The 13861-nt window shown below is 38.4% G+C and overlaps 2 protein-coding genes across 2 annotated transcripts in view; one reads left to right on the plus strand and one right to left on the minus strand.

Annotated features, from left to right (window-relative positions):
* The window catches only part of LOC147323549 (proteasome activator complex subunit 4B-like), a 45914-nt gene extending 41191 nt beyond the window's left edge, over positions 1–4723 (plus strand). Inside the window, exons 45-47 of the mRNA XM_086303962.1 lie at positions 874–1012; positions 1207–1340; positions 4150–4723. Of these exons, the coding sequence (XP_086160088.1) occupies positions 874–1012; positions 1207–1340; positions 4150–4284 (408 nt within the window). The 3' untranslated portion in view covers positions 4285–4723. The remainder of the gene's footprint in view (positions 1–873; positions 1013–1206; positions 1341–4149) is intronic.
* Positions 4724–7276: 2553 nt separating this feature from the next.
* On the minus strand, positions 7277–12979 carry chac2 (ChaC, cation transport regulator homolog 2 (E. coli)). Its single transcript, XM_086303971.1, has 3 exons — positions 12621–12979; positions 11290–11325; positions 7277–9161 (listed from the first exon to the last, which is right to left on the minus strand). Exons 1-3 carry the CDS (start codon positions 12753–12755, stop codon positions 8763–8765), a joined length of 570 nt encoding a protein of 189 aa, XP_086160097.1. The 5' UTR covers positions 12756–12979; the 3' UTR covers positions 7277–8762.
* Positions 12980–13861: the final 882 nt, after the last annotated feature.

The raw sequence follows: 13861 nt of genomic DNA on the forward strand, positions 1-13861 counted from the left end.
ATAAAGGGCTGCTTTTCTAACCTAAACCTTAATCCATCTTTTCCATTCACAGTTATTGCTTAAAAATAACAGTCTGTCTCAGTGCTCACTGTAGTTACAGGGATGTTGATTGAGTACTGTGGCTGCCTGAAATCTCTTTGTCTGTGGCAGCTTGGACGATCTAAAAATAAGATTCAAGCTAAACTCAAAATAATTGTTTATTTGTCTTGACTTTAAATCCTCTAAATTACTTACTAATGTTTATTTATTGAATCGAATAAAAAAAAGCTTTACAACTGGTTCTCGGAGAACAGAAGTCTCTTGAAATATTGAGTAATGTCAGCTTTTGAGCAATCAATGTCCCACTTGTCTTGCTTTTAAACCCTTTAAACTGTCTACGTTTATTGATCTGGATGTACAGCACAGGTGAAAATCAATAACCCCTGCACTCCAATTGAATTGTCTAAATTACCAACACAGGTCCTTCTCTTAATATTTTGTTAACTGTGTGAGTGTAGAGTTGATTAATGCTTTGTCCTCGTATCACTGTCTGTTACAGTGCCTCAACCATCACTCAGAGCTTATTCATAATTTATGCAAAGTGATGCAGGAAGGCAGTGATGTTCTGCAACTGAATTTTACATCAGCTCAGCTCAGCATCTATCCCTCCTCCTCCTCCTCCCCTTCCTTTGCTTATATCTGTCCCGTGTACCTTGCTGTTCACCGATCTCCTTGGGCTCGCCTCCCTTAATAAATTGCACATGCATTCCTTGCCTCTAAAAATGCCTCGTGTTCTCCACAGCACTCTTTATTTGTCAGTTCTGATCTTCAAGGACCTGTTTTTTCCTCCCTCTTTCTCTCCTTCCTGTCCCGCCTTTCTCCTTCTCATTGTAGGTGAGGGACATGGCATGCACCACCCTCAGTGGTTTACTGCAGTGCCAGTTCTTCCCTCTGGACTCCAGTCTGCAGACACAGCTCCAGACGCTGAGTCAGACTTCCCTCCCCAAGGCCCGAGGGGAGCTGGCCTCTACAGGTACACACACACACATTTCCGTGCACGTCACAATTGCACAGTGAGGCAATCACAATAATACTTGCCCTATTACCCTTTCTTATCCCAGGGGAAATGTGAACCTTGAGATTCGAAGAGCTATTTCAACTCTCCCTTTGTGTGTGTGTGTGTGTGTGTGTGTGTGTGTGTGTGTGTGTGTGTGTGTGTGTGTGTAGATTTAGTGCGGCGCCATGCTGGAGTGCTCGGCCTCAGTGCGTGCATCCTGTCGAGCCCCTATGATGTCCCAGACTGGATGCCTCAGATATTGATGGACCTGAGCAGCCATCTCAATGACCCACAGCCTATAGAGGTGCGCGCACGCATTAGCCCCACCACACACACTCATATATAAACATCTAGCTCAAAACAGTGTGAGCTGAAAGAATACAATTTCATTGTCCAATTGAGGAGAAAATTGTGTCTTTGGTCTTACTTCAGGCATGACGAATACATACAATGTAATCCGTAGAGCAGAGTTTGAATAATACATTATAGTGGTGTGGAGCCAATGATGACGATGGTTTAGTGCCTCTCCCATAGGAAAGTGAAAAAGATGAGAAAGAAAATCCAATAAAATACAGTTAAAATATTGTATTTGTAAAAATATTGATTAACATGTCTGTTACCGGAAAGATTAGTCGGAAAAAAATAGAATCTGGTAGAAATATTATATTTTGCCCATTACAGTAAAGGACACATATGTTGGTTACTGTAAATCATAGGCTGTATTTAAAAGGTGGAGATATCCATAATGATGATATCCGTATCCATGAGCTCCTGGTGTTCATATTTTCACGTGTCAAAGTAGGATCGTGGCCCCACATTTGGGGTTATTTGGAGTCAGAGATGTCAGTGTTTGGCAAGTCAACGGAGTGCTAACTTATCAGTCTATACTAGCAAACTTGGCTACCAACTTTCCGCACAGTGTCATCCTCACAGTCATGCTGCCAATTAGCACGATTGCTGCAGAATCACTAAACTACTGTGAACCACATCCATATACATAGGTAATCACAGATACAAGTAAAATACACGTAAAAAAAAAAAAAAGTCAGGAAGGTGTTCTTATCATCTCATCATCATCAGATTAATTACTGACTTTCCTTCTTTGGCCAAATAACTTTATACTTCATTCTTAGCTAACTAGAAACAACAGTTTCTAACAGTGTGCAATGAATAAATTATTTTTCCAAATTAGTTTTTAATTATTGTAAACAGTTTAGATCGTTGCTGCAAATATTTTCAGCTGCTAATCTGCATTTTACATTATGTGTCTCTAGATAGAGGATTTACCAGCCAAAACAGGAACTTTTGAATTTGCAGTTCATGTACTTAAACTTAAGTGTAGGCTTCATTGTAATAGATAGTGGCTGTAATCAAGGGTGGGTATGAGCATTCACTGTTCAAAACAAATGAAGCAAGAAAAACAGTTGCTATCAACATTCGTTTTATTGCAGGACTTTACTACAGACTATAATGGAATTGTTCCACTACCGAGAAACAGCACATCACTTTGGGCTCATGTATATTAGTTTACATAAAAGTTTGGCCTTGAATCATGCATTACATCTTGTTTATCTAGAAGCCAAATATCTTTACATTCACACTTGAGAAATAACAATCCTATTTTCCCTGCTGTGGTTGCCAGATTAAAAATTATTCTGTTACCTTTTTATTATACATACCAGTGTATGGAAAAAGACAAACGCGGACAAACTCTCAGGCCTCTGGTACAGAGCAGTTAACAGTTATATAGACTGCATATACCACATAGAGCTATATACTGCATATTTTTTAATAAAAAATACTTGTTTGCATTGAAAAGGGGAAGATTATTAACTACTCATAAAGTAACTGTTTGTTAATACACTTGGATGTATGCTCTGTTGCATGTGTTGTGTGAAGGCACCATTTCTATATGATCCCAGGCATGTTTTTCTGCATTGTGTTCTATAAAAATCTAGGATGCTTTCACACTTGGTCCCTTTCAGCCCTCTTAACAACTCAGAGCTATTAGTCAGCATTTTTTGCGCATATGTAAACACTTCAACTGAACTCAGATGAAGGCATGAGAACACCAGGTATTTCTCTTTCTCCCACATGCACACAGCAGTGGAGGAAACATTGGCTCCCTTTAAGTCATTTTAGTCATACCAAACCTGTAAAAGCACTCTGCTGAAAATGCTGTTAAATTAAATATGATACAAACGCCTAACTAGTGGACTGCAGCTAATGATTATTATTCATGATGGATTGATCTGCGTCGTTTTTCTACTTTAGTCAATTTTTTTGTTTTATAGAAATTCTGAAAATAATAAGTACCATCAGACTGCCCTCGTTGGTCTTTTTTTAATTATGAAGACTGAGCTGTGTCCTTTTAAAAAGACTAATAAGTGATCGTGTCCCTAATTTCATGATACCTTCATTGGTCAACAAAAAGCAGATACCAGTTTATCTGTGATTGGTCGATATCAGCCAGCTGATGTATCACCAGGGCTTTAGCAATGAGGCAGATAATTGTATTTTTTCATGAATGGGATGTTGAGCTTTGTTAGCGTGTAGAGGACCAAATGTGCAGTGATGAATCATGCTCTAAAAATGATACTTAAGATGTATGTTTATTTTTATTCTCGGATGCTAAAAAAGTAGCTTTGCATAATTCATAGTTCAGATCATTACTTATTTACCAAATATTTACCATATATGTGGCCTTGTTGCCGCATCTCAGTTCATATTCTGTGTAAAACAAACTCTTTTAGGTCCCTTCCTCCCTCCTTTAAGCCATTTTTGTTCTGATTGGCTGCCCTTCACATGAAAACAGCAGTTTGAACAGGTCTCATGTGTTCACAGCCAAAGCGCCAGCCACTAGAGCTCTGTAGGATATCATACAGAGCTAAGATTGGAAAAAAATATTGCATCATAGAGATTTCAGTCTTCATACAGGTTTAATATGAGCATCCACCATGTTTTCGATGAAAGACAGCAGGAAAAAACCCAATAAAGTAAATACAGTAAAGCTGATAAACTCACTTGTGTTTTGTGGTGTTGTTTCTAAATGTGCACACTGCATTCACCTAGATTATGTTTATGTATGATGATTTTGATTTTCTTACCCAAAGATGACGGTGAAGAAGACCTTGTCAGAATTTCGGCGTACTCACCACGACAACTGGCAGGAGCATCGACAGTGCTTCACTGACGATCAGCTGCTCGTGCTCACAGACCTGCTGGTGTCACCCTGTTATTACGCCTAGACAGAAATTTCCTGCCTTCCCAGGTCTTCGTAAGCCATGTAGGACCACTACCAGAGAAATTAATTACACAACGGCTGGGAACTCCAGTCTTGTGCAGCCTGTAAAATAATATCTGATAATGCTAGCAGGGCGCTCTCCCGCTGGAACCTCACTTGCCACCGTTGGCCTTCACTAAACCCAGCAAGTAAGCAATCCTGGGCAAAATGGTTTCAAATTTTTAACTAGCATGGTATTTTTAGTCAAAGGTGGCCACTTTAGAGGGAAAGGTTTGGTTTATATTGAGAAAGTCTTTTTATTGCTAATCATCATTGTTCCGGTATGTACTTTTAAAAGAGTTCTAACTTGTGCACGTTATTAAATACAAGGAAGACATTCCTTCATGATAATGTTCATGTGTGAAATTATAAATATATATAAATGTATGCAATATAGGTGGCACAGTGGTTAGCACTGTTGCCGCACAGCAAGAAGGTCCTGAGTTCAATTCCACCATCAGGCCGGGGTCTTTCTGTGTGGAGTTTGCATGTTCTCCCCGTGTTTGCGTGGGTTCTCTCCGGGTACTCCGGCTTCCTCCCACCGTCCAAAGACATGCAGCTTGTGGGGATAGGTTAATTGGATAATCCAAATTGCCACTAGGTGTGAATGTGAGTGTGAATGGTTATCTGTCCTTGTGTGTTAGCCCTGCGACAGACTGGCGACCTGTCCAGGGTGTACCCTGCCTCTTGCCCTATGACAGCTGGGATAGGCTCCAGCGCCCCCCGCGACCCTGAAAAGGATAAGCGAATGGATGGATGTATGCAATATATTCAGAAAATATTTGTGAAATTGTAATCTAAAAATTATCGTTGTTGTATTTCTACAGCTATATTGTATCCAACACTTATAAAGCTATCTTAAAGCACTCATGATATATAATACCTCATATTGACATTAATTATATCATTTATATAAATAAAAAGAAGAAATAAAAATTGTATATATCATATTAGATCATAAAAATCTGTGACCTGCAGTAACAATGGTGTCATATTTCTATAGGCCACATTTTGTCATGTTCTGCATTAGTTCTGCACTGAGAATTTACCGTGTCCTGTGAAATAAATGCATTATTTGTAAAGTGTGGTGCTTCTTTTTGAGTGTTGCATGTTTGCAGGGTTGGCTGACTGTATAAAGCACCAGCTGTTTATCTCTGTACAGCCATGTCACATAGCAGTACACTTCATTCTGTGCAGAGCTCAAACATAAAAGCTTCTTCTTGCGAGGATAGTTTTGTGCCACTGCGCCCTGTTACTAGAGCCTGTGCACATTAGCACCAGCGTAGCTAGACCCCTTTTACTGCTGCAGCCTAGTAAAATCTCAGGTCTGAGTTTTAACAAGTTCCTGTATGTCGCACAGGAGTCATTTAGATTTAGATTAAGACATGAAAAGAGCAGGGTTTTTGTTTTTTTGTTTTTTTGAATGCACAATGTCAAAAAGCTTTTAGTGCTAAAACTTGAAATATATTCTACAGTTGAATGCTCGAAAAACTTAAGTGTCTAAACTTTGTGTTTTGACTTATTTTCATAGATTATATATTAATAATTATCCATCTGTTTTCTTAACCCCTCATCTATGTCAGGGTTGTGAGGGACTAGAGCCTATTCTAGCTTTAAATTGGGTGAGAAGGAGGGTAAACAGTGGACAGATCACCAGTCCATCAGGATATATTTACTCACTGGCTACTTCATTAGGTTCGCTTGTTCAATAGCTTATTAACATAAATATCTAATCAGCCAGTCACATGGCAGCAACTGAGTTTAGCATGCAGACATGGTCAAGAAGGACTGCTGAATTTCAAACTGAGAACCAGCATGGGGGGGAAATGGTTATTTTAGTGACTCTGAACATAGTTGTATGTCTTAGTATTTCAGAAACTGCTGATCTACTGGGAATCCCTACACAGCCATCTGTAGGGTTTACAGAGACAGGTACAAAAACAAAATATCCAGTGAGCAGCAGATCTCTCAGTGAAAATGCTTTGTTGATGCTAGAGGTCAGAGGAGACAGCTTTGAGCTGGTAGGAAGACATAGTAACTCAAATAACAACTCAGTACAACCACAGTAAGGAGGAGAGCATCTCTGAACACACAACACGTCGGACCTTGAAGTCCATAGGTTACAGGACCAGAAGACCACACCAGGTGCCACTCCTGTCATCTAAGAAGAGGAAATTGAGGCCACAATTTGCATGGGCTCTCCAAAATTGGACAGCAGAAGTTTGGAAATATTGCCTGATCTGATGAGTCTTTTTCTGCTTTTTTGGATAGTAGGGTCTAATGTAAACTACATGAAAGCTTGGATCTATTCTGCCTTATATCAGGGGTTCAGGTGGTGGTGCAATGGTTTGAGGGATATTTTCATGGCACACTTTGGGCCCCTTAGTGCCAACTGAGCATTGTTTGAAACCTGCAGCCTACCTCAGTATTGCTTCTGATGATACTCATTTTTTTATGTCCACAGTACGCTAAAGACTGTAACATTATGACTGTAAAGTAAGCAAAGGTAGGTTGATGTAGCAGAAGAAATAGCCACTTGTGTCCCACTGAGTGTGTGTGTGTGTGTGTGTTAAAGATGGAATCACAGTTCGAGGTGTCACTCTTTTATTCTGCTTGTTGATGTTTTTCTGATGCAGTCGTGTTGAATTTGATGTGTTTACTGTGCTGAGACGGAGGCAGGCAGAATGAGAAGCAGCCGATGCCGGCTCCCCTGTGCTAGAACTACTAATCTTGACACAGAGTAAGTAAAGGTTAGACTAAACAATGTGTGTTTGCTTAAAGTGATTTTCATGACAACTACTTCATCATAGCAGGAAGAGAGATAGGCTGTATTTAGAAAAGCTGCATTACCAGATTGGACAATTTTTTTAGCTGTATTTATTACAGCGTTTCAACCGATTTGTCAAGTTTTAGATTTATTTTATTAAAGTTACTAAAAAAAAACAAGGAAAAATAACTGGGGCGTCATTATATTTTAATTGCAATAAGGTTTTATTTTTTAATAAACGGTTCAGTAGAATACTTCAGGAACACATTAGACTAACCATAGCAAGACAGAAAAGAAAAGCCTACACTGACAATGAAAGGCTGTCATTTGTCACAGCAGTGCATTGAGCTGAACACTAACATTAACATGCTCACGGTGACAGTACTAACGGTGCTGATGTTTCTAAAGTTCTAAAGTGAAATGTTTACAGTGTTTACCATGCTAACAAAGGTTAATTAGCACTTAATTTGCAGCTGCATCTGTCATTGTTTTTGTGTCTGATTATGAAACCAACTTAGAGCTAGAGTGTGCAAAAAACATGTGCCAACCCTAATTTCTTTACATTTTACTTCCAAGGAGCCAGATTTTCTTCAAATTCTTTAAAGTGAGCTTGAGCAGTAGTTCTCTAAAAGCCTTGTTCTTTGGACATGGGCTGCTCTTTCACTCACTTTAAGTCCAGTCCTTGTACCTGACCATTTTTAGAGGAATAAAAGAGCACCAGCAAGGTGATTTCCAAAGCGCTATTAGCTGAAAACTTGGCATAGCTTGTCATGAATGTGCAGTGTGTCCTATCATTTGAGGGAAACTGGACAACTTGAGGAGAAAAGACAAAATATCTACAGCAGATAAACAGTATCTGAAAGTCATGTCTTAAGATATAGGAAAAAAATCTGATATATTCTCATATCCATCATGCGGTAATAGCTTCATTTTAATGATCTCACACTGCTAGACTGGCCTCTAGCAGTGTGAGATCAGCTTGACACAGAATAAAACAAAAGGCAGCCAACATCCAGAGAAGAGCTTTAAATGTCCTTCAACAAGCTCAGAGAACTATTCCTGAAGAATGCTTAAAGAAATGACGAGCTTGCCTAAGAGTTCAGTCATGTTGAATATTGACTTTCAAGCTTTATAGAATTATACTCTGCTTTTACATCCCATAGTATATTTCCATATTTCAATAAATCGCTGTACCCATTTCCCCATTTTCTTAACAAAATATAAAGAAATGAGGGTTGGCTCAAGACTTTTAGCTCTATATTTAATAAACGTTAAACCAGACATGAAGCAGCTCAGGTTTGAGTGTTAAATGTTTAATAACTAATATGCAATAACATTAGCAATTCTTTCTCATCTTGGCTAGTTAACGCCAGATATTAAATACCTATATTTAAACCATATATATTGAAACTGTTCTGTAGGGATTTATATTGAAACTTAACTTGCGATCTGTACATTTTTGGTAATTTATGTTTTTTATACCAGTTTATGTGTTATTACTTTGAAGCAGCTTTCAGTGGATATTTATTTGCACTGAAATCCTGAACAAAATAACATTATTTAGTCAACTAATGAGGTCAACATGTCCCATCCTACATGTAACAAACATCTTTATTGGACAAGTTTACCTTAAACCCTGAGATCATGTGACGAACCCAGCCCAATATAGACATTTTTTAAAAATCAACTGCTGTTACTGAATTTTTCTGTCCGTTTTCTAGCCTCTCTCTTACTAAAGTTTCAAGAGAAAACAGATGTGTGTCTGAGTCCTCAGGCAGAAAAGTCCTCACGGCGTCAGCCAGCTGAAACAGGTACTCTGTATTTTTCCCGCTTGGACCGGTAGAGTTGATGATCTGAATGGCGATCTCCTCCAGGGGTGCGGGGCCGAGGTAGTTGGGATTGTCCTTGGAGCCGATGTAGATCAGCGTCTGGCTTGGCGAGCAAGTGAGTGATGGACGGGGGTGAAAGGTCACCGTGACGACCTGATAACCACCTTTTTCTCGGTAGTCGAGGTAGCGCTTCACTTCTTCCTCCCGGCCAGTCGGCAGTTTGTAGGCAACACCCCAAACACACCCCTGAGGAAAGCAAAATGGCTTAGAGGTCCATAACCTGATGACATTTTCTTAGGTACACCTGTTCAACTGCTTCTTCACACAAATCTAATTGGTGGCAGCATCTCAGTGCATTTAAGAATGTAGACATGGTAGACAAGAATACCTACTGAATTTCAAACTTACTGGTCTGAGTATTTCAGAAACTGCTGATCTACTGGGATTTTCTCACACAACGACCTCTAGGGTTTATAGACAATAGTTCAAAACAGAGAAAATATGTCAGTGTGGACCAAAATGTTAGAGGAATGTTTCCAGAGCCCTTTTGAATGTATGCCTTGAAGAATTAAGGCAGTGCAAAAAGGGTTCCAACCACTACCAATGCCCATGTCCTTAATAAAGTGTCCGGTAAATGTATTAGTATTTACATTTGATAAATGATGATATATAATCACCTTGTCTAAAGTCACAATAAAAGTCAAAATAAAAATAACTGACATAACCAATGTTATGTTCAAAAACACTAACCATACTCACACCCAGAAAATTATTATAATCAATTACTCTCTTGCTTCTACGCTGTGAGTATTTCTTATTGTATTTTATGTTTGCAAACATCCAAGGACTTTACCTTGGACTTCAAGAAACTATAATTGATAGTTTTCAGCATTTATTTCAAACTTATCACACTTATCAGTCAATTCTAAAAACGGATTCCTGCCATGCTTTACTACATCACAACTCATACTACAGTACTGTGCAAAATCCTCAAGCCACTCCTCATTTTTAGACATTTTGCTTTTAAGAAGTCAGACTTTCAAGTTCTTTTTTAAAGACATCTTGAGCAACAGTTCTTCAGGCTTTCTGAAGTCTTTCAAACTTTTTCCTTCTAGACATTGGCTGCTTTTTCACTCATTTTCATTCCAGTCGTTGATCATTTTCAGAGATTGTTGTTTTATTTTATTTGTTTGGTTGTCGCACCGAAACTGGATTGTTCAAATTGCCTTTAGTAAGTACAGACATGGTCAGGAGAGAGGTACAACATTGAGTATCTGTTGGCATCTGTGAAACACGGCTTAGTTGTGGTTTGGGGCTGCATTTCAGCCAGTGGTACTGGGTATCTTATCAAAATTATGTAATAATAAGCATTGAAAAGTACAGTCAGACTTTGATCCAACATAAAAACACTATCTGGGAAGCATTTGGCAACAGACTGCCACTGGAACACTATTAGACATGGATTGGCCTCCCCAGAGCCTAGACCTCAAGATTATTAAAGCAGAGTGGGATCACCTTGACAGAGAACAGAACAAAAGGCAGCCAACATCCAAAAAAAAAGACTTCTGAAACATCTTTAGACATCTGGAGAACTATTCCAGAAGTCTCTTTCCCATTTTCCTAGCAACATAAAAAAATGAGGGGTCACTCAAGACTTTTGTACAGTACTGTCTATAAGAGGTTTATAGACAGTCTTCTTTCCTGCGCCGTTTTCACTCCTGTCTGCCTTGTAAAAGCACGAAACTCTGCAAAACTGTTTATAATTAAAGTATAGCACTTTCTATGTATGTAAGTGAACACAAAAAGTTCTCTCTGAAGTGGAATCCAATTTGTGCAGCTTTGTACACTGATCGCCTTCACACTCCAACTCTTGTCTTAATTATAGCCAATAAAACAAGAATACATAACAAGGTAGGTGGATTATGACCTTCAGGTAGTAATAATCTCTCATTACTGTGTAAATAACATGTAATTTTGTTTGCTTCCTGCAATGCAAACATCAAAGTGATTACAATAAAGGCATACGTCTTGTACCTATTATGTAATGAAGTTACCAGTCAATGAAGGAAAGAACAAACAAATGGGGGCTATTTTGAGTATGTAGTCCGTATTTATGGAAAAACATCAAGAATATGACCAATATAATTTCTTCTTTTCTATTATCGTTTCTTTCGTTTCCATTAATTTTTGATAATGAATGGTTCTGCTCATCTGTCAAGCTATTAATTGAATTTGTGGTTGGAATCACAAATTATTTCTTTCTGACATCATAAAGACTTTTTAATACTGACTGATTAATAAAGGAATACATCATGGGCACACTACAAAGAAATTGTTATTGCACCCTGATGTTAAGAAAGGGGGTATAACTCACCTCAGGATTCTCCACGAGTGTCACAACCCGGCCAGGCTGCAAAGAACACACAAACACACATAATAAATGGCTTTGTCATTAAATTGCAAGTTGGTTAGCACACATATTGCAGGAAATGGGATCTTTCTGAAAGGTTACAGGCACGGTGGGGGAAATAATTATTTGATCCCCTGTTGAATTTGTAATGTTGCTCACTTACAGAGAAATTGGTTAAATTTTCATTAATTGGTTTTTATGGTAGTTTCATTTTAATGGAGAGAGACAGAATATCAACCAAAAGTCCAGGAAAAAAGCATATTACATAAACACTATAAATTGATTTGCATGTCACTGAGTTAAATAAGTATTTGATCTCCTATAATCTAGCCAGAATTCTGTGTTCATGTGGTACACAGATTACAATCAATCGATTACAGATGTGCTTGATTTCAAGTTATATTTGTAAAGCATGCTTGTCCATAAAATCGGGTTTTTCCATCCCAACCTCTCTACCTCCATAGGCAAGACCTAAGAGCTGGATAAGAATGTAAACCTCCACAAAGCTGTAATGGACTGCAAGTCAATCAACAGTAGGTTTGGTGAGAAGGTGACAACTTTTGGTGACATTATTTGGAAATGAAGGAAATAAAAAGATTATCAATCACCCAATAGAAAATCTGTGGGGGGAACTGAAGTTTCAAGTTGCCAAGTACTAAGGCATGTTTTGCTTGGCGATGAAATACTTCTTTCAATCAATGACGTGCAAATGAATTTATAGCTTTTACTTCTGAATTTCTGGTTGATATTCTGCATCTCACCGTAAACAGTTCGAGACTGTTTATTCCGTTGTGTGTGATCAAAATTACAAATTCAGCAGAAAAACAAACAATTATTTCCTCCACTGTATAATATCACCTGTACACTTTATAATGCAGTGGTTGCCAGACTGTGAGGTGGACACGTATTGATTGGCAGCGCTTGGCAGACCAGGAGAAAAAGAGTGGATAAAATTAGAATTACATTAGAAAATGAATACGTTTTCTAAAGCTGGGCAAACAAAGAAAAGTTGTGGTTTTAATCCGATATAAGATTACAGGAGTCTATAAATCGCCATATTAGGGGGAATATTGCTAACATGGATTTAAATATTAAAGGGCAACATCTAGCCCATTTATAAGGAATAAAGGTTAGGACATAAAGGCGTTAACTTTGTAATAATATAAGCCGAAGTGAAGTGTCTTCAGTAATGTCTGCCGTGCACTAAAACACACTGTAGCAACATTGCATCAGGTAGTACTTTTTTCATTCTGGCCGCTATGAATCAGTTCCCAAAGCCAGCAAGGTATACTCACCTTACCCGGTACACCTCGATGGTCGGTACTGCCTTGCCAAAACCGGCGACTGAAGCCTTTTATGTACCCAATTCTCTTTTCCTCGTAAGGAAAATCTACTTTCCATATCAGTGAGCCGTAACCGAACACCCACATGATGAGAGGTTAGGCTAACAGAAAAGGACGGGTGAGCTGGACGAAATAGTCACCTGTAATCGCGACGCCTACGACTTATAACAAGAGCTACAGCATTATAAAAGCTGACGTGTTCACCTGTATGAGTAAAGGTGATATCTAAAAACAGGAAAACGTGCTTGAAGCACCGGTTCCGTGTTCAGCGGACAAACTGTCAAGTAATACGGATTACGTAAGTTCCTTCACTTCCACTAAATACCTTTCAGTTTAAATGACAATTCTGGAGAATCTGCACATTTTTGGCCAAGAAAGCTAAATTATGACTTTTCGGTTGTTGAATCAAATGATACCCATTCTTTTCGCACCGTGTTGTGCTTACAGCATATGCCGTATCACTTTCTTGCAAATGCTTTCGGGCCACCTGCTTTTAATTTGAAGGTGAAGCCACAATTCCGGATGTTTGTAGCTATTTCTGTGCTGGTTTTAGTTAGGCCAAACGGTACAGATAAGCAAGAAACGCTGTCATCGTGATGTATGTCTAAATAGCAAGAGATTATAATTTTGTAATAAGTAGTTTGAATATGTCCATGACTTCCTTGTTACCGTTCAGTACAGTGGGATAAATTTAGTTTAGGTTCACATCAATTTATTTCAACAAACTTTATTTTTTTAACTAAAAAATAAAACAAACAAGACAGAAATATTATTAGATTAGTCTACTATTGTATGATATTGATCGTGGACGTTAACGATTAATGGATGTGTTAATGTGACCTTTTCTTGTCAAAAAAAAGTCACAATTAACTCTTAATAACATACAAAACTTTTGTTTCCTTCTTTATTTTTATTTTTTTAAATCTCGTCTTTTCTCGAATGTTGGGTTCACCTATTACCCGATGTACCCTAAACCCCTACAAGATTATTTTATTTTAGGCTATGGCTCTCATGATTTCTTTTCAGCTCATTTCTTCTTTTGTGTGGCCTTTTTTCAAACATGAGCTGGGACAGATAACACAGGGCTTTCATCCTGACACCAGGGGGTGCTGAGTTTCTATTTCCCACAGTGTGTCATGGCACGCTTCTTTCATGTATGCCGTGAGAGCACTGATTCAGAACCAAATTAAGTG

Source organism: Aulonocara sp. 'chitande type north' Nkhata Bay, linkage group LG8 (genome assembly GCF_057382095.1).
Source record: "Aulonocara sp. 'chitande type north' Nkhata Bay isolate Kocher_YH1m ecotype deep benthic linkage group LG8, A_spYH_male_GT1.1, whole genome shotgun sequence".
Lineage (NCBI taxonomy): Eukaryota > Metazoa > Chordata > Actinopteri > Cichliformes > Cichlidae > Aulonocara > Aulonocara sp. 'chitande type north' Nkhata Bay.